The sequence below is a fragment of the Zeus faber genome (genome assembly GCF_960531495.2).
Source record: "Zeus faber genome assembly, chromosome: 17".
NCBI lineage: Eukaryota > Metazoa > Chordata > Actinopteri > Zeiformes > Zeidae > Zeus > Zeus faber.
In genome coordinates, this window is record NC_137204.1 from 27,958,562 (window position 1) to 27,980,194 (window position 21,633).

Here is a 21,633-nt window from a genome sequence, read left to right on the forward strand (position 1 = left end):
ACGGTGGCAGGGAAGGAGATTTTGACCCTTCTCATCATATTGGCGCCCCGGATCTTCTTCAGGTCATGGACCAAGTGGTGCTCGCTATGGACACAACCTACCCCTAAAGGTACATGTCCAGAGCTGTCCAAAACAGTTGACCTTATTTTGGTAGCTACAGTATTCTAATTACTGAGCTATAGGGCTTCAAAGGTGACCACTGGTCGGGGTTCAAAGGGTTAGGGTCCACTGAAATGCCTCAAATGTACATGTTACCCTACAACATGAGACCTTGGTGTGGGGGTGGTGTGGTTTGAGCAGCCACAGCTGTCCTGGGATCTAGGCCTAATTGTGGCCCAGGATCAGGAGTGTCTGTACGCCTGTTGCTCGTTGATTGGTCTAAAGAGAAACAGGTAAAACCCCCATCTCCACACACACCCAGGAGAGGAGCCCTTGTCATGACACGTGTCCATCTGCTCCGACTTGTTCCACCTAGCCCGCTCTCTACAATAAACTGTGTGTCTTCTAGCCCATTGCCTGTGTCTCTGTGTGGGGGTTCCCTGAAAACGCCACTAGGGTGTCGTGTGGCAGGCGGAACTGCCACAGAGCCCTTCCAAAAATGGTTTGGTTTTAATCTACAGCAAAGTGAAAAAAAAACAAGATGTGATTTTATTCAGTTTAGACTGTGAATGGTCCTGGAATCCTCTATTGGCACCCCACTGCGGTGACAGGGTTGTTTTACTTTGTCATTTTTTCGTCCCGAAAAACAAATACATTTTTTAAATATTTGTAGGAAATAATACTCATAAAAACTCACTATTTGTGCTTTACGGATACTGTATTCGGATTCGATTTCACCCCTACTCCACATGCTTGTCCCAGCAATATTGCTGCCTCCATTCACAACACAGCCGCGGCACAGCCCTACCGGAATTTTCAGTAAATGATACTAGGGCTTGAGGTGGGAAATTGCCGAAACAGATTTACCGGAATATCGATCCCTGCTCCCATTCACACATGCAGGAACAGTTCCAGAACATTGCTGGGAAAGATTGAATGTGTGAAAGGGGCCTAACCAAGGACGCAAGGAAGGAATTAAGAGTCGGGGCGCTGAAATTGTCAGCGGCATTGGCTGGGCTACATTGATTGGTCAATAGCGGCAATCAGCGTTTTTCTGAAAAATGACCACTGTCGGTGAATAATGACCGTTGCCACAGGCAACTAGCTAGTGGCGGCATCTTGTAACGCTACATATAAACTACAATGGAAGACATTCAGCATGACTCATTACAAGATTAAACTGTATATGTCAAATTTAACATTAATAACAGTAAATCATTTAGCCATAGGAAGGAGGCGAGCTGGTTGCAGTGTTACCTAATTTGACATGGACTATTTTCCCAGTAATAATGCATAAAATGGTCATAGTAGTTATAAAATCATTTAAAATCAATATTCCAATAGTCAATGAATTCATTTATTTGGTAAGTAGCTTGATAAGCGTACAGCCGATAACATCCTGCCAGCCGGCGATTATCGCAAAATAAGCCACATGCGCGTTATCCCTTAATCATGCGACACTTACTTAGACAATGTGATTTCACTCAAAATCTTGAAAAAATAATAATATTCAGTGCTCCAGGCAGTTCCACGATATGACACAATAAATCCTCCATCTAATATACGCCAAAAGCTTGTAAATTATTGAGCAACAAAAAGTCGCCGGTGATCCATCAGGTCGATTGGTGGGAAGAAGTGGGAAAGTAATAAAAGATGTTTGATGGTTGCTCTAAACTCGGAGGACGCGGCCTGACATTTATATCACATTTATGCTCCGACGGGAGACGCTGCAAAGGAATAGTTTTTAATCTGCTGCTGGATGTCACTGACGCTGCACTCACCAGGCTGTGTCTTCGCATGTCGCATGCAGGCAAAATGTGATGTCAGGATTATAATTGTTTTGTTTTTGTTTTTTTGAAATGTGAATTATCCATCTTGATCCCCATTACATAACCAGCCAATAACTATCCCTGGTCTTTCTGAAAAAATGAAAATATCAAATAAGTGAATGAATAATCAAATAATACATAAAGTAGATGGATAAATATTTCTTTAAATCTAATTTAATAAATAAATAATGGAATAACAAAGGGGAAAAAAATGTGCAGGTACTCAGGCGGTTAATTTAAAAATATCTATATTTAGAATATGTAACAGAGAACTAAAATGACATGTTATTTAAGATGGTCATTATTGATCCACGGGGGGGAATATTCTGTCAATGTGTGTTTACGTCATGTTATTTATGTTATTCTGTGTTGGCTTTCCAGCCCGTCCCATCATATCTGGGTATAGACGCCACAATACGCATGAACTATGTTATTTGGGTGGGGCTGTGGACGAATGAATGGTGGAGTTATTTAAAGCAGCTTTTCTTCCGGTTGGCGTTTGGAGAGTGTTTTTCGGGTCATTTCATGTGCTTCACGGCCGTGGAGACGAGGCCACGCGCTCAAGACTGAATGGATGCTTTTATTTCGATTAAAACATAAAAACATGTTTCCACCCCGTGAGCGCTGCCGCTCCGGAACACGTTGCATCATGGGGGTTTTCTTTAGGCCCGGGTGTTGGGGGGTGTTCATACGAATGACAGGTTTTGCTCGGCACAATGAGGTGAGCTCTCTGTTTGAGAATCAATTTGCAATTCACTGAGCCGCGGCTCTGCTTCACGCTGAACCAGGAACACAAATATAGACTCAAATCTAGATTCATAGATTAAAATATATTAAAACATGGAGGCGTACATTCAAATACTGTTTCTAATACAGATGCAGAGATTCAAATATTGATTTTAAAATAGATTCAAAGATTCTAATAGATTCATAGATTGATTGTATGAAGATTTAAATATAGATTCATGTATTCTAACATAGATTCCTAGAGGTTGTTCGCTATGAGTTTCGAGGCTGACAATAAGCTTTAAATTAATATACACCACAACATACGCCACAACATTAAAACCACCACTAACACTGTGTAGGTCACCCTGGTGCCCCCAAAACAGCTGTGACCCGTGGAGGCATGGACTCCACTAGACCTCTGACGGTGTCCTGTCAGGCACCAAGACACCGCTCAGATCCTGACCACACCCAGTTTTCCTGCTTCCAACGCATCAACTTCAACAACTGATTGTTCACTTGCCGCCTAATATATCCCACATATAATAATAATAATAATAATAATAATAATAATAATAATAATAATAATATTATATCCCACCGCTTGACAGGTGCCATTGGAACCAGATCATCAATGTTATTGACTTCACCTGTACCTTGTTTTAATGTTGGGGCTGATGGGTGTATACGGTAAATTGGTATCCTATGTTTGCATAAAAACTTCTAATCAGATCCTAATCAGTGTTAAATAGTAGTAAAATGCCTAATTGTGTATCAAATATGTAATTTATATATATATATATGTGTGTAATATATTCATATTAAGAGGAACATTAACTCAGTGTAACAGTTATTTTTGTGTGGAATGACAGTCATCTAAACATCAAAATAAATAAATGAAAAGACAAATTACAAATAAATACATAACTTAAGCTTTAATAGAAACCTTTGAATTGAATGAAATAGACAAAATAAGGTCAACATGACAGAATGGTTCAACGTGTTACGATTTCCATTTTCCTGCTAAATTTTAAACTTCCCTTGAAATGTACAGGACACCAACAATACAGAAATAAAGTTATACATGTCTTAAGTAACATTATTGTGCAACAGCACCAGTCTGTCACATGATTATCCTGTTGTCCCTGGACCACGCCATGTAAACGCCAACGTCAAAAACCTGTTTGAGGGAACGTTCACACCGAGCGCCGTTGTTATGTTTCCATGACAACGGACGTTGGCAGCGTATATTTGGAGCCGGTATTCCTAATAAACACCACGCTGCCTTTTTGTGATGCTTGAAATTGTAATTTTTCCCGATTGGAAATGTTGCGGAATTCCTCAAATTCACGATTAAGGGCCCGGAGCGATGTGAACAAAAAATAAATACAACTATATTCCTTTAAGAATATCTCAATATCAATAACTTGGGGATATTTTGGGAACGACTACTGGAGAGGAGCAGGTTTCCAGCCCCCCCATTCACTCAAACAGATTCCCCATTTTCTCCACCAAATTTCAATATAGCGACGAAAAATCGAGACCCGTGCACCGCGGCTGCCACCAGGGGGCGGAGCTCCAGCAGCCGCTGAAGTCGTCGTCGGATTCAGTGTAAAGTGTAAAGACAGCGTCTTGGGCGTGAACGTTCCCTTTGACCTGGGCTTCGTTGGTCTCCGTCCAGTCCCCTGGGCCCCAAATATTCAGCATCTTCAATGCCTCCTTTTTTTTTTTTTTTTAAACCCGCCTTTTTCCTCCTAAAATAAATCAAAAATAATCACCGGAGAAAAAGAAACTCTGGGAAGTGCGGTGGAGCAAGGTGGAGGCTGCTGTAGCTTTCCGGCACACTAACCAGTGTCGTTGGAAACGCTCCTCGTCGCCGTAAATCAAAGGCCGTCCGTCCGTCCGTCCGTCCGTGTGTCGGACCGAGCAAGTCAGTGGTTCCCGAGGTGGGGGCCTGCCCCCTGGGGGGGTTGACAGGTATTGCAGGAATGGCCCAGGACATTAACCGAGGCCAAATTATGTCAAGGGGAAGGAATTATTCAGTTATAAATTCATAATTATCAAAGCATATATAACACGTATTTATTTAATTTAACCCTAAATGAACTACGTGAGGAATGTAATGGCAAAAGGATCAAAGGGGAACGTTTGCAGGGCACAACCCGCATCTCAGGGGCATTTTCAACGCTCCACAGAAGAAGTTACTTAACGCTGACCTCATTTGAATGAAGTAACGACTGGTTTAGTCACTCATTTTGCTTTTAAACGTCAAGAAATGAATTGATCGTGTAGTTGGGGGGCTTAATCAGGTCTCAAATTCCTCAAGCTGAGCTGGGAAAACGCCGCGAAACAACACAAGCAGGAGCTTTCCACCGCGGGGCTGAAGGCCTGGCCCACAGACTCCCTCCAGTGGCGGTAGACACGTTATAAAAAAGGTACGTTGAGGATTTAAGGACAGATATTTCTGTCAAATCGAACATTGATCTGAACATTCACGCATCACTTGACCTTTGACCTTAGTTGCAGTCATCGAGCATTAACCCAAACGCTCGGTTTGAACCGTGGAACAATGGAAAAGGTGCTGTCAACGTTTAAAAGACAAGAGAGATCAACTGTTCAGGTTGCTTCATTATTTGCCAGTTTTGGCTTTTTAATATATATATATATATATATATATATATATATATATATATATATATATATATAAATAAATAATCAAAAATTAATTACAAAAAATATTAAATTTCACTCGTGCAAATTGGCCGTGATATATCAACGGGAATTCACTCCTTCTCCATAAAGGCTAAGACGGAAGGAACAGTGACGTTTGGCAACCTTGGTGTAGTTTATATGGCTTCCTGAAGAGGGCGCTGTTTGTCGCTAATTGCCGAATGTTATAGATTCAATAACACTCATGTGCAGATATAGACTAGTGCTCTCTCTAGTGGTCAGATTACATATGGACACGATGATATGTTTCGTGCGTTATTTTTCCACTTTTCAACGTGATGAAACCTCTGGTGGTGAAGTACGGTGTAGTTGGGACTGAAGCGTCCGTCTGGACTATACAACAGCTGTCATTGTGATGTCACAACTTGTAATGTTCTGCCGTACGGGCGCCGCCCCTTTCAAACGGCTCATGAAGGCCTTGACCACACGAATGCGGATGTTCTCACTAAAAACGGAACAAGCCCGTCCGCACCACCCGCGTTTTCCGGGGGTAAACTCGTGGTTAGATTAGCAGCGCGGTGCATGTGCGCCATCGTTGCGTGCGTAGTTTCAGGCGCTTGCTCCGCACACGGAGCAACAACGGGGCGGGCGGATCGAGGTGCGATGTCATCGATCACCTCCGTTTCCGCGACCTGGAACACCGCTGCAGCGTGGACCAGAGGCCAAAACGTCGGGGGAAAAAGTTTGTTCTGAGAAATATCCGCACGGGTGTGGACGGAGCCTAAAAGCAGACGGGCATTAAGAGAGCAGTACTGGAACACCACCTCCGTCGTCATCTAAAATACGCAATGGCTCCATACGGCGCTCCCGGCCACTGTCCCGAACCAGACACAGCGGAACGCAACCTCCCCAACCCGCTCACGGCTCGGCCCGAAGGGCAGCGTCAAAAATGGAGACCTCACAAAATGGACTGAACCAAAGTGCAGGTTTTGAAGGGGGTGGAGGGTCCCAGCCGGGCGGGCCCCTCCACCCCCTTCTCACGCAGCGTAGAACTGTGACAATCTCAGCCGCTTCTTGCTTCTCTAGTTTCCAAAGTGCTGTTGATCATCCGTCCGAGCGCCGGGAGGAAAAGCTCAACCCCCCCCCGCTCGTCAAACAGTGACACCGCCTGGGAACGCTGGGGGGTGGGGGTGGGGGTTTGTTTCCACTTTAAAGGACGTTTTAGCGGAAGCGTTTCTACGTCACTGACCACTCCCCCGACAATAGCTCAGATTTCTCTCCGTCTCTCTTTTAGGGTTTTTGGACCATCTGAACAAACGGTGGGGAATCCTTCCGCAAAACCACCCCCCGGCGCCGCTGACGGGGGCAGGTTTCTGTCAAAGTGGCTTCGTTTCTGCATATTTTGTATTTGTCAGTAACATCTGAAAATCACTTTTGTTACTGGCGTCAACAAAAGCAAAGTACAGCAAAATGAAGCAGCTTGGGCAAAAGCAGGTTTGACGTCAGCGGGACCAGGGGATCGGTTTCAGGAGGGTTTCTCCCGTTATCGTTTCCAAGAGGCATACGCAGTACATACATGTACACAGTGGAGGAAATAAGTATTTGCAGAGCCTCGAAACCTTAAAGGATTGGAGAGGCTCTGCAAAGAGGAGCGGCCCCCAAGCCCTCCTGAGATGTGTGCCAGCCTGGTCAAGTACAAGAAACCTCTGGCCTCTGTACACCAAGTACTAAGTCATGTTTTGATAGGGGATCAAATACTTCTTTCACTCAATGGAATGCAAAATTATTTATATATTTTATTTAATGTGATTTTCTTTTTGATATTCTGTCTCTCACTGTTATAATAAACCTCCCAAAATAACCACTAAAATTATAGACACTTAATTTGTCATGGGGAAAACTTACAAAACCAGTGAGGGATCAAATAATTATTTCCTCCACTGTACATGTGTACTGTACATACATACATACATGCTGTACATACATAGATTCAAATTGTTAAAACGTGAGCTATCATCAGGAAAATAAGGTCAAACGTGTTGACTAGTAAACGTCTAAAACTCTGTTGACGGCTGCTTTGCCAAAGAACCATCTCCAAACACTCGTGGCTGGATCCAGGACATGAAGGTGTCTCTGCCACCGAGTCTCCACCTCCAAAGCCATGTACGCACTTCAGAGCCACAACGCGATGCAGAATACATGTTGGGGGTCATGGCTTTGTCCGGGTCCCGGTGGGGCCCGGCCACCGGGCGGAGGCTGTCCGGCTCAGATGGGTTTGTACAGCAGGGTGGTGACGTACTTCTTCTTGTAGCGGTGCGTGGCACTGAGCACCATCACGCCATCCTGACGGAGGAAATGAACCTCGTGTTTAGATGAGATTCGGATTTTGACACTCATTATTTACCCGTCCCGAGGGGATCGACACCCAAAATGCTGGAAATTCAAATAACGAGAAAGAAAAATGACGCCGGCCACAAAATAAATCTGAACGCCTCGTTGACTTTTTTTTGGAAATCGATGTTTGAAAAGCGACGCAACATTTTCCACCGACGTCACCGATGGAGCGAGTCGGCCCCAAGGTTTAACCCGACGCGGCGTCCAGAGAAAACGTTCAGGTTCATGACTTTCATCACGCTGCCATGAACACTTAATTTGAGCAGGTTTCCTGGGAGTCCCTGCTGCCCGCAGCCACGCCCCGCACACTGGCAACTGTTGAACGTTAACGGATCGGCGCTCACCTTGATGGACAGGGCGTAGAGGTGGTTGAGCATGACGTGGTTCGGCTCCGGGAGCAGGGCGGGGTCGCACTGAGCATCGGGAGATAATGACCGGCTATTCATCATCATTTACTACTTATTACTACTAAATTGATACATCTGTGTGTTTCCATTATTTAGCATTATTATGCATAAAACAACACGACTTTACCTTTTTGTAAATTGAAGGGTAAAAAGGTACTAGAAAATGTTTGCCTCATGTGCTTCAAAGGACGTGAAGCGTATTTAAAGGAGGAAACAGAACAAAACAACGCTGTACTCACAGAAATCCCCGTGTCCTTGTTGAGGATGACCTGCAGCAGGTGAGGGGGCAGGATGGGCGGAGACTTGAACTTCTCCTCCTGCTTGGGGATGTAGGCGTCCTGGTGGTACGGCCCGGGGGGGGAGCTGGACAGGTCTAACTCAGCGGGGGGGGGGGGGGGGGGGGTTGTTAACACGTAGCTCAGGAGGAAGTAGCTTCACTCAGAGTAAACACTGAAGTTAATGTGTCGCCACGAGGAGCGGCGTTTCCTCTCCGGGACTCCTTCAAGACTTTGTCGGCCTCAAGGTAGTTTAGGGGTTGTTGTTTGTTTTTTTAATTAAAACAATTTAACACACCCCCCCCCCAAAAAAATAATAAAAACATTTCTGTGTTTTCAATGTGAGTAGTTTGTTTAGTTCAGTGGTTTTTCTTTTTTTATCTTTTAATTATCCATTGTAGTTTCTCAATCTAAGGTTGAAAAAGACAACACATAAGCAAGTACGCATCAACAAATAAATAAGCACATTATAATTAGATTGTGCCTGATATATATCAATTCAGAGTTTATAATAATAAATAAACCTGCAGCTTTGGAGCCCGGGCCTTGAAGTGATGCTCCTACTTGACACGCTACTGACGTGGTAAACATGACAGAGAGAGGGAGAGAGAGGGGGATGGGAGCGGCGCTGACCTGACATGTCAGAGCTCTTCTGGGAGTCGACCATCAGGGCATCGAACACCTCAAAGTCGGTTTTCTTCACCTGGATGATGTTGTTCACCGTGCCCAGCTGGTTGGTTATCACCGGCTGTCCGACACAGAAAGACCGAACCAGATTTAGAAACCACAAAGGCACCCTCCGACACCTGGCCTCGGCGTAGACGTATAGGAAATGAATGGGAATCTTGGGTTACCAACACTTTGGTTCATGACATATTGCGGTTTCTTGAAATCTCTGCTTGTGATCTGGACGAAAATAAGCTTGTGACCTACAAGTGAACTGGACAAACACTGCCAGCGCTGAAGACGGAAAACTTATGACCAAGCCAACACAGCAGCAATCCAGAGCGGCTGCCATTAATAGATGGATAAATAGTTTGTTGAAAGTATTAAGTAAACCACCACAGATGCCTGGGTGGATGCCCGATTGATTGAATACAACCCATTTTCAGCAAAATGGCCAAAACTATACCTCCTATTAGTTATTACATGGTCCACATAACCAACTCCTAATACGGAATGTAATACGTCACAGCCAGGGAAGGTACAACTCCAAATAAGGGCATATAGGTAACAACCGGGGGGGTAGAACTCCAAATAAGGGCATATAGGCAACAGCCAGCCAGGTGAGGTGAAACACCAAATAAGGGTATATACATAACAGCCAGGGAGAAGCTTTCCCCACTAGCTACGCTGGACGAAGTGAGGTGAGGAGAAAAAGTCACGACCACAGTAAATCCAGGGGATTTATGACGACATGAGATAATATTTTCTGTTGTAAAAAAAAAACCCAAAAAAAAGGCTGGAATGTTATTAGAATAAGAACGAGTACACGCATCTGCCTCAGTAACTTGGAGCTGTATTTTTCACTTGGGTATATCTTAGGAATCCCGTTATGTCGGCGGCACCTCTGTGGGGTCGTGAGTCCACTGTCCGTCCACGTAGAACTTGTACTGGTGTTCCCCTTCGGGCAGATCCACGATGGCCACAAAGTTGTTCTGGCTGCAAACGGAAAAGAGCGGACATTCATGTCGAACGAGCGCCAGGACCTTAATGTAGCACCGCGCCGGACAGACGATTCAAAAGTCAGAAAGCACCTGAGGTGTGTCGTCGTGCCACCACAACACCGGCCTCGGACCTCACCTCCTGATCAGGGGGATCTTGTTGGCCCAGCTGTTGAAGGAGCCGGAGAGGAAGACCTCCCTGCCGTCGCCCGTCCAGCGGAACACCGTGGGCCGGTCCAGAGTGAGAGCCTTGTCGTCGGCCTCCAGGTCCTGCCGCCACGCCAGGAACTCCTGCTTCTGTAGGGGAGCCTGGGGAACCACAGGGGGGCCATAGGGCACCGGGCATTTTAGCTGCTTATGCTGGGGTAAACACTGAAGTATTGCAGGTAAGTACTGTGTCATTTTGGGACAGGGAGGTAAGACTCAGCTGGACCCGTGGCAGGCTATGAACTGTCATCCTTTTAGGTCAGATAACAAGGGGAGTGATTAGGAAGTGGAATAAGTAAACAAAGTCAATAAAGTAGGATTGAATTGGATTTCCCTCTACAGTTAAGCTCAGCAGTTGCTTTAGGGTCAGAAATGTGGACCCTGACTGCGAAGGCAGAAGAGCTCGACTAGTTTCCATAAACATTGGATAAATAACACGGCAGAATCAATTTTTTTAAGGCGAACGACTTTTAAGACGTCATGTACTCAAATGTAAGGGTAGAAGTCCACCGCAGACGCAGTTTGAGAATACTGTGACGGGCGGCGGGGGTCGACCAGACGGACTCAATAAAGGAGACGCAGACGGAAGCGGCTTACAGCTACCTGCCGGGGTGGAGGCGCCCGGTTGGATAATAACCACCTGGGATGGACGTGTCCCTTTTTATTGTAAACTTCTCTTCGGACGCTCTCTTTCTCCTTCCACTCCCCTCACTCCCCTGCTTTCGCACTCTCCTGGACACCGCGACTCCAACCAGATCAACTTATGCATTTTATTCAAATCCAGTTGAACCCCCACCCCTCCACAGTCATACACACACAGACGCAGTGTGTTTGTTCTTTGCATTTTTGGGTCTGGATCAATAAGCAAGTCCTCCAGCAGCTCCAGGTCTCTGCTGCAGTGTAGACCCATATAAAGCACATTTCAGCTGATCGCCCTCTTTACTAAAACACCTACACGTGGTTTTATCTCGTGTTTCTATGGGAAAGGCTGCGCAGGTGCGCCCAGTTGGAAAAAATTATATATATATATGTTTTGACCTCGCGCAAAAATAGAGAAAAGTCACGCGGCTTACGTGGCCGGTGGAGTCGCAGCAGTGGATTAAAATGGATTTAACAGGAAGCGGCACTCAAGGCCCGCCGTGCCACGCCCGTACACTGCGCCACCCGTTGGACTACGGCCATGAGACTATTTAATTGCTTTGAAGACATCATAAAGACTAGTCAATGACTTTTAGGCATCGTCAATTCAAATTTTAGACTTTTTTTTTTTTTTTAGGCACCATAAATTCAATTTTAAGATTACTGAATGACATCTAAATGACCTTGAAAAAAATTCCAAATTAAGACTTTTTAATGAGCCTTCGGTAATATAAGTAAGACCAAATGCATGATATTCAGAAACATTTTTAAGGACCTGCAAACACTGTATTTCAACAGCTTGTCCCTCCAAGTCTCCGGTCAAGGGTTTTCTTTTTTTGTGTGTTTTCTGTTGAAATCACCATGTTCCTTTTCCGTCTTTACTTTAAACCTACCTTCATGTCTTCGCCGTGGAATATGTCTGCGTCCTCGGGGCTGTCCATCAGTATCTTGGGCCTCTCCCCCTCCTTGGCGCCCCGGCTGTCCCTGCGGTGGGACTTCTCCCCGTGGCCCACGCCCGCACGCTCGCTGCTGGTGTTCCCCATGGCCTCCCACACCCTCACCTGGTCGCTGGCGACGCAAATGTAACATTAATATTATTATTATTATTATTATTTGTATTCTAAATGTAAAGGAAACGTACAATTCAAATCCAACTGCACCCTGAAACAAAACACCTGAAGGTGGAAAGAAAACTCAACGCCTCTTTGGAAAAACCTGGATGAGCTTGTCCTCAAGGGAAACCTTTAAAATCCCAATTCTAAATGTAAAGTCTGGTCGAGCTGGATGCGTTTGTCCTCGGTGGAAAAACCTGTGAGAGGTTCGTCTGAAATTACAATTACAAAATTAATAAAGAATGTAAAGCTGGACGAAACTGGATGAAACTGGATGAAACTGGATGAAACTGGATGTCCTTATTAGAAAACCTGGAAGAGGCTTAATTGATCAAATATCGACTTATTTGTGGACGGACACACACACACACACACACACACACACACTCACACACTGGTTTAAAAGATTAAATTTTTATAATTCCGAGACAAAATATATGAATTTCCCCACGGGGATGAATAAAGTCTGATAAAGCGCAAATGATCTATTTTCCCAAGGTACGAGCTCATCAAGTGAAGTGTGTGCAGAAGGTTCGTGTTGACTTCCTACTGATCATGTCCAGACGTGTATTTACTACTTGTTGAAGATTTGCTGCATCAACAAACCAGACGTGTTGAGTATTTTCTTTCATCCTTCATTATTTTTTTCTTCCAGTTGCTTCTGGATCTTCCTGCCTCACGCAGCTCAAACGAAAACCATCCGCTCCGCGTGTGGAGGCGCCGGAATAAAGCTGGAGGGCGTGGGAACCAGCGGCGCTTCGCCGGCGACACGGAGTCCGTGTCGCGTTCGACACCGACCGCCGACAGCGACTCCGCGACCCAACGCGTCGCCGCAGGAACGTTTCACTCGTCACCGGGAAAAAAAAAAAATACAAATCAAAAATCGCGAGGCGACGGGCGGTTGTACGGACGGACGCGTCCAACCACCCCGCCGCGAACGGCTGCGTCGTCATAACGGCGGTTGAAGGACCCGCGCCGCCGCTATCGAGGTCAGAGCCGACGCTCCGTCGTGCGGCCGTCGGTTCCAACAGGGTTCGGACGCAGGAGCGAGCCCCGCTCCACCTCCACGAAACACCGATCGCAACGTCACGCCGGTTCCGTTGCATTTGAACTGCGTAACCGTCTGCACCGGCGACGCGGCGCGCGTGTACGTGCGTGTACGTGCGTGCGTTTCTGCTTCCCGGACACACGCACGGGAGACGCGGAGAAACGGGCGTTTGAACGACGTCACCTGAGCTGGAGAGCAGGGCCGCTGCGCCGCCGCCGTCGTCGGTGTCACCGGCTCAAGTCCAGCTCCTCCGCTGCGGGGAAGTAAACACCGCACGCCCCCGCCCCGCGCCGCGCCGCGCATGCGCGTCAAGCGGGGCTCCGCGGCCCCCTGGTGTGCCGCGGAGGAACCACGCACCCCCCCCACCGCCCTGATAACCAGCAGATGACGAGGGGCCATGGTCATTGGGCCTCGAAGTCCTTCGTGCGAGTCGTAGGTGGTCGGTGGTCGGTGGTCGGAGGTCGGTGGTCGGAGGTCGGAGGTCGGTGGTCGGTGGTCGGTGGTCGGAGGTCGGTGGTCGGAGGTCGGTGGTCGATGGTCGGAGGTCGGTGGTCCGTGGTCCGAGGTCCGAGGTCGGTGGTCGATGGTCGGAGGTCGGTGGTCGGAGGTCGGAGGTCGGTGGTCGGTGGTCGGTGCACGTCGTGGAGCCGCAAGCTCACGGGCAGCTTTCGGGGCGGTCCCGACACGCCGCCCTCCAAGTTTGATCGGGATCGCTCCATTATTGTGGAATCATTTGTATCCAGCCTTCAGAAGACTGAAGTCATGTGAACGAAGCCCCTTTTTTCATTCAGAGATTTGTACATTTGAGTTTATTCATTTCTTCATAAGTTCATATAATACGTTATTGTTGTCACGGCGGTTTTCTGTTGATAAAATAATTGTGCTCCCCAGATAATCGTGATTATCATTTTAGCCATAACCACGCAGCCGTACTTCAGAATGACAGCGGATCAGACTGAACTACACCCTAAACAGGCCACAACGAATGACGCTCCTCCAGTGGGTTAGGGTTCGGGACAACCCCCCTGGACCCCGCGTGTCGCCGCCTGCAGCTTAATATTATTTTACGTTTATTAGATTTGTTAAATATTTATTTTGATGTGCTTAATGTATCCACGTACATTTTGATATATCAAATATCAATACATCTATTTATATATTTTCGATTTAAATTGAATGAATTGCAGGCGGGGTCCACAGCAACTTGTTCATTTTATACTTGTTTTTATACTTAGAATAAAAACATTTGAAATATTCTTTAATTTGCATACATATAAATATTATATTTACATCTATTGTTTATCATTTATGATTCATGCTGGACCCTCTGACTTGTCTGGTGTAATTCCATGTTGTCACCACTAGATGGTAGTGTGGTTTAAGCTCAGCAGCTCATCATTTCTAATATATTTGTACTGCAGTACCTCTTGCATTTCTGTTTCCATTATACCTTTATATTGTGCTTAAATTAAAATAAAATAAAATAAAATAACAGGCTCTGCAGAGAGCAATTATGCATGTATAAACTTATTTAAATCAGATTATCTTTTGCCGTTACGTTGCTTTTGTTCTAATATTAAAATAGTAATGGTATAAAATTGTACTTGTGCTTTCTGCCTTTTTATTTTTTGCAGTGAAATTATCTATCATTCCACAAGATCATATTTAGCCTCTGCCATAGGCTAACAGTCCTTTTGTTACGCCAAGCCTGCTTTCCAAGAAGCACCTATGTTTCCACAAGAGTGCTCTTTTCAGTGTTTTAACAGCGTTTTAAAAATAAGTCTATATAAATGTTTGTTTTGGTGCAGGTATTCTGAGGTGGAGTGGGCTAAGAAGTGGTGTGTCCCACGCTTTCAACAGAGCACTTCAATATTTCATCAAATGGGCGCCGGAAAGGCAAAATTAGGCCATGTTACACAATAATACACAGGATCTGATGTTATATCTCTTTGCTGACAAGAAGCATTCCAGTCTAGCCAAACAAAATGGAAGGAAAGGAAGAGACACGCCCACTGAGAGACCTGCAATTGATGTCACCACGCCCCCAGATGTACAGATTGTACAGCCCAAACATCTTCTTTTCAAACTCAAAACCAGAAGAAGAAGAAGAATCTTTAATTATCACGCAACACACCACATGCACATGCTTTGGATGGTGGCCAGTGAAATGAGGCCTCTGCATTTAACCAGGGTAGTCCAGGGTAGTACAGGGTAGTGTAGGGTGGTACAGGCTGTTACACGGTAGTACAGGGCGGTACAGGGTGGTACAGGGTAGTACAGGGTGGTACAGGGTTGTACAGGGTGGTACAGGGTAGTACAGGGTGGTACAGGGCAGTCACGCTGTAGAATCTGAGCTGTCATCGATGTGTGTGAATCTGTCTCCATACGATCCAAACCGTCCAGGTCACGCATCCATCAAACATGTTTGATTTTATCGGGGCGAGTCTTTCCAAAACCCTTTGGTTTGCGTGCGTCAAAGCCTCAAATCACAACGACAATTTTAAACAGCAAATAAGATGAGGAAGCCAAAGAAAGCGGCGAGTGGGCGAGTGTGGACTTGTGGAATGGAGGAGCCACTCGTGGAACAGTGTCGACTCATGAGGGTGTGATCAGCGTGGAACGTCAGTGCTGCAGGTTCGCTGCGCGAACAACCTCGGTAGGGAGCGGTACTGCAGCCATGTTGGTTTTGGGGTCAAAGTATGGCGAGGTTTGATGAATCTCGCTGTCATCTCACAAGAAAATCCATTCTGGCGAGTGCTGGAGCACAACAAACCTGCGTCCCTCAAAGACAACAGTTGTTATGTGTGTGCACAGCAGAGACTGAGAAATTGTAAATGTCAGTCGCTAGATGTGTGCTGATACATTTTTTTTTTTTTTAAATCACATAATGTGGCCCCGCCTTTACCTGCTCATCAATCTGCGACAACCGATAACTACATAGTGTCAGCGTGTTTCCAGCGAGGTGACGTGAGTGGGCCGCGTCTCCAGATATTTGGTGGAATCAGACCCACCACCGCAACAACAACAACCTGCAACAACAGCAGCAGACAACAACAACAACATCAACAACAGCAGACAACAACAACAGCAGTAGACAACAACATCAACAACAACAACAACATCAACAACAACAACAACAGCAGCAGACAACAACAACAACATCAACAACAGCCGACAACAACAGCAGTAGACAACAACATCAACAACAACAACAACATCAACAACAACAACAACAGCAGCAGCAGACAACAACAACATCAGCCAACAGTTTCCCTGGAGCCAGACAGCCCCGGGGCCTCGGCTCGGCTGCAGAGCGAGTGGGCTGTCTGCTGGGGGAGGGTTGCGGTGTTTGTGTCTGTGTAAGTGCAGCTTTAAAAATGTATTTGAGGTGGATGAGAAACAGATGGAGTGTGATATATGGAGTTGGCGTAATGTTGTTGGGGGGTTTTATGTGTTTATGTGCTGAAAAATCAATGGCGGTAGCAACGCCCACACCTCGCTGCTTAACACAGAAACGGCTTTCTTCCTAAACTCCCTCCTCTCCGGACCTGTTGTCACGAGACCTTTTCATGTTCGGCGGTTTTCTCGGTGTTCCCGTGCGTTTCCTCCCACCCTAGAAGACGTGGTCGGGCGCTCCTGCCGGTGCTCCTGAGCAAGGCGCCGGAGCGTGCGGAATGATTTGACGTAACGCGCCCGGAGGGATCCGTCACGCGTCACATGATCTGAACACCGCTGGAAGCTTCAGAGGTTCGGGGGATTTCCAAGCTCCTGTATCCCTCAAAGAACCGGAGACAGTGTCATGCAGTGAGACAGTGTCATGTCTCACTGCACACAGTTCGGGATTTTGTAAATAATGCGATTGGGACGGGTTCTCCTAAAGTTCCCACCGAAAAGTCAGTCATCTCCTGCCTGCCCGCTGACCTACCTTCCTTCCTTCCTTTGTATGTCCGTCCGTCCGTCCCTCCGTCCGTCCGTCCTTCCTTCCACAGGTCCAAAATTCGACTGCATGCCCGACCTACAGATCTTTTCAAGTCGACTTCCGCCTTTAAGAAACCAAACCTTTCTGACTTAGCGATGGAGAAGACAAGCGTTGCGAGGATGACAAAAGAACTGACAATACAAACGAATGCCATACAACCTTTCAACCATCGCCGGTTCAGCAAAGTGATTCCGCTCAAACTTTAAAAACGGTTGCCCTGGTTAGTGAAGGCCCGCGGCCCCAAAGAAATCCCTTCACCTTTTGAGCAGCTCGGGCGCCCAAAATAGGCCTTTCAAGGCCGGAAAAGACGACGCGGGGCGATCTCCTTGAAAGGCGGTCGGGCCCCCCCCAAGGGCGGTGTTTGATGAAGGCCGGCCGGTGAATACCCCCGACATGACCGACGGGGCTGACATGTGTCGGCCGGCATCCAGGAGTCCGGCGACTCCGCTGTCCAGCGACTTCCTGTCCTCAGCTCTGTTCACCTCCACGTCCCCGTGAAAGTCTGCCGATCGGGGGTCAACCCCAGAGCCTGGGTTGGGCTCGGTTCACACCCGATGCAGCGTCACATTGTGTTGTGTTGCGTTGTGCGTGTACTTTGTCAAACCCCGTTACAAGGCAACCTGCAGGGTGGGGCACCCAGAGCATCAACGATGGTGCAATTGGATAGTAGTTAGTTTTTTTTACTTAGAATTACAGCTGGACTAAATTTTTGTAATGCAATTTGTTACGCCCACCAACAAGAATGTGACATTCGCTGCCGACGCTCTGTGTGTTTCAATTTAGATTTAGAGTTATTTCCCAGTTTCCGACTCAAATGAAACCAAACATGTAAACATAGCTAAAAAAAAGACAGGTCATCCTTCTTGCCTGTAATCGTAAACATTTCAATATATTTCCCACATTCATGCCGGGGAGGGTCTTGAGATGGGATCCCAGACACCCCTAAAGTGGACCGTGCCATTATGCCGAGCATCGCGGAGGGCGCAGTCCGCAGCTCAGATCAGAGCCATTTTTTTTTTTCCCAAACCGAGCAAAAAAAAAACAGTGTGGTTTTTATTGTAGATTCATTACCTTTACTCCGTTTTCTAATTGAAGGAAACAAAAGAAGCCCCCCGGTGTGTAACCGTGCGTAACGGGGACACTTCCTCAGTCAGAGGAAAGAGTTGATGCCCCCTCCCCGCCTGATATTGTATAATTCACACTCCGACCCCGTCCTTCCCCGCGGAGGGATGCTTGGAAAAAGACGGGGGTTTTATTTTAGATCTAGACTTGGATGTATTTGTTTTCCTTCGTTGCCTACTTAAACACCTGCGTCACGCCCGTCTCTCCCTCCTCCTCTTTTCACTTCACCACGGCCTCCTTTGGGATGGGATTGCATTTTGGAAAAACTGGATTTATTTTGTGCAAATACTGTTTACTTCTAAATGACGAGTCTTAAACACAGTACTTCAGTGTCCTAAGGTGACTAGCACCCTGCTACTGCGCTGTGGCAGAGGGACGGCCACGCCTCCCGGCCTGAACTCACCGACCAGATGGGAAAAAAAAAAAAGGCCTTTTTTTTACCCGCAAACCTAAAACACCAACATTCCTCCTTTACTTTTGCCCTTTCCATCCACTAAGAAGTTCATTATTTCTTATTATTTTTTCAAACCATCTTCTCCACAAGCCCAAAAATCGTAAATTCAAGAAAAACAAACCTGGTAGCTGCTCTTTAATTTCCATCCTAATGGTTTCCCGGTGCGGCGTCATGCTGAAGCGGCTGCAGAGCGCGTTGGGCCAAGCAGCTAATTGGCTGTCGGCTGTACTGGCATGTGCAGTGTTTTGTTCGTGGGCGCTGCCTATCTTGTGAAGATAATGTAGCAGATGGAATCCCGGGAGAGTGGTTTTTGGGGGACAGGCCGCCCATGGTCTCATTGCCGTGACCACGTGAAAGGTTCTGAAATGCGACGCTGCAAAGTGAATGTGCAGCGGGGGTGGTGGGATTGAAGCCGACACACCTGTCTTGGATCTAGTTGATTGGGCCCGGGACGAGGGGCGGCTGTGCACCTGCTGCTCATCATGGCGATCCAGAGCAGGGGTTAGATCACACCCCCCCACAGCCCGGTGAGTTATTATCCCCTTTCCCACTCGCCCTGAAAGCCGTTAATCCACTGGCGGTGTTCTGTGTTGATGTAGTGTGGGAACAGGAGCCGGTGTCGATGCTCCGTAAAAGTCGTTCCGTAAATCTTCCCACTCTGGAGCTGGTATCATTTCTAGGAAAACGCCGGAACGGCTGTGAATGGAAGTGTGTGTGAATGGAAGCGGGAACATTGCCGGGACAAGCACATAAAGCAGGGGTGGGACCCGAATGCCGGCAAAGCACAGATAGTGGGTTTTTACGACTATCTATCTCGTACAAATATTTTCGAATGTTGTTTGTTTTTTCGGGATGAAAAAAAAAACATTTGGGGGGAAAAAAAAACATTTGGGGGGAAAAAAAGCGAGTCGGATCCGAGCCGTGGAGCTCGGCTGCCAAGACGAGCAGCCGACGCACGTGCGGTCTCCACGGAGACAGGTCTTTATGTTCTTACTTTTGTCATTTTTCTTCTTAAAATGCCGCTCAGACCCTCGACGTGTCTTTTACAGTTTGTCCAAACCATCACATCTACGCTGGAACATAATGTACTAACCCCAACACATTACGTACTGTATCCATAACAGTCATCTAATGTGGGAACAGACTCCGTGCGGAACCTCTACCTGAAGGAGGCCAATGTGGGAATGAAACGTGCTTCCTCTGCCGGATATTTCTTATGCAGCATTGTTACGGATTCCATGTGGGAAAGGGGCTGTAGACAGCGATAAAGGCTTTTATTTAGCCATCCCATCCAATGTTGTACTGTACCTACCATCTGTCAACAAGTTAACATGGAGTAGCACTATGCTGACTATTGAGCCCAATGTGGTGAGATGACAGCCCGGCGAAAGTAAGTGCACACAGTGTCTACCAGCAACAGACACATTTCATTTTGCTTCCTGTTCATAGCCTTTAGAGTCCACCTGGTTTCAGCCCCGTCCGCCCGCTGCACAATTCAGGGAAATGCCGGGAAACGGGTGAGGAGTGGCATCTTGCAGAGACACCGTGTGGCACTTTTGACGACCTGAATATTTGTCTGGGAGTAGCACATCAACGCGAGTGACATTGACTTCCAGCTTGATTTTTATGAAAACATTTGCACATATGCAAACATTTTAAATAACACCGATTTTATTTCCCCCCCTTTAATAACATTGCCGAAACTGATCATTCGTCATTAAAATATCGTACTACATGAACACGTATTTTTCCCCATAATGTCTAATTCCCTGTTGCTACAGTACCTGTTTCATCAATATCAGTCTCAACCTAGACGAGGCGAAGTCTGTTATTATCGGAAGAGATTTACAGCGATTAATTAGGAGGGAAATACATTGTTTCTTGTTCCAGTTGTTCGTGTTTTTTTGCTGCTGTGTGTGTCCCAGAATTGAAATACTCAGCCCGCTTTATTTGGCTGCGGGTTGCCAGATATAGGCTTAGGAGAAAAAAAAAAAAAAACCCTGCCAACTTGTGCAAATGTGTTGTTTCACCCCCGTCGTGTGATTTAACAGGACGGCGCGGCGCGGCCCGCCTCGCCGCTCCTACTCATCACTTTTGACTCGGCTTTTAAATAATTAACCTTGTCCAGAGCTGCGTCGCCGCATCTGTTATGAAGCGATTATACAACGTTGTCGACAAAGAGAACTCAGTCTCTGTCCGTCCAGCTATTTGTTTTGCCCAGTTACACAAAATGAGACTGCTGATCACGCTGTGGCCATTGCAATGTGTGTTTATTACATCTACTTACTGTGATCCTGTCCTGGACGCAGGGAGGGGGCTTTGTATCAGTCACTGAGATGGATTCCACCCCAGAGTGGTGCATGCGGCTGCAGGCGTTGTCCTTTGTAATTACATATAAAGCTCTGAGCTCCATCCGCTGCCAGTAATAACAGCATTATTACAATTAGTGCTAGTGATAATTGCTGCTGCATTTAGAGATAACTATTAACATAATAAAAACGAATAATATATTATATTATTATTATCCTAATTATCTACGCTGACCACGCATCATTGTGAAATTTGCTTTAATTCAATGAAATTTTATGTTTCCATCCAAATTTCGAGCGACTTTTTAAACCAATGTTGACAATACAATTTGGTGACAATGAGGTGAACTGGGCTCAGGCAAATGAGCAGTTTTCCCGAATTTTTTATTGTTTTGTGCACTGTCAATAAATTCCTCTTCATGGGTGGGAAACGTTGAAGTGGCATAAAATCAACAAAAAAATATATTGTTTTTAATTGACCAATGATGTGTCATGTCGTCACGATGACCAATGAACGCGGACTCATCATAACTCACCATACGGGAAGACGAGACACGCATGCAGGATTCTCAGGAAGGAGCCGACGCCGTGCACTTCATTTCAGCGTTTATTTCAATCAGACGTTCAGAGTTTCACAGCCTTCTCACGTGGAACCTTCACGGCATCAACACCACGACGCCGCCCACACGTCACCCCTCA

The 21,633-nt window shown here is 46.4% G+C and overlaps 1 protein-coding gene across 1 annotated transcript; it reads right to left on the reverse strand.

Moving 5' to 3' along the window:
* Positions 1–6,388: 6,388 nt before the first annotated feature.
* Positions 6,389–13,317, reverse strand: prkab1a (protein kinase, AMP-activated, beta 1 non-catalytic subunit, a). The gene is made up of 8 exons (XM_080017514.1): positions 13,254–13,317; positions 11,804–11,978; positions 10,204–10,373; positions 9,969–10,062; positions 9,034–9,148; positions 8,365–8,498; positions 8,063–8,131; positions 6,389–7,667 (listed from the first exon to the last, which is right to left on the reverse strand). Exons 2-8 carry the CDS (start codon positions 11,951–11,953, stop codon positions 7,590–7,592), a joined length of 810 nt encoding a protein of 269 aa, XP_079873640.1. The 5' UTR covers positions 11,954–11,978; positions 13,254–13,317; the 3' UTR covers positions 6,389–7,589.
* Between the last annotated feature and the right edge of the window lie 8,316 nt (positions 13,318–21,633).

Bases quoted from the DNA above. Each gene is read 5' to 3' on its own strand.
- prkab1a (XM_080017514.1), bottom strand. From the start codon at position 11,953: ATGGGGAACACCAGCAGCGAGCGTGCGGGCGTGGGCCACGGGGAGAAG. The intron at 8,499-9,033 runs GTCAGCGCCGCT...CCGCTGAGTTAG, and splicing joins GAAGAGCTCTGACATGTCAG to ACCTGTCCAGCTCCCCCCCC. The intron at 8,132-8,364 runs GTGAGTACAGCG...CCCGATGCTCAG, and splicing joins ACAAGGACACGGGGATTTCT to TGCGACCCCGCCCTGCTCCC.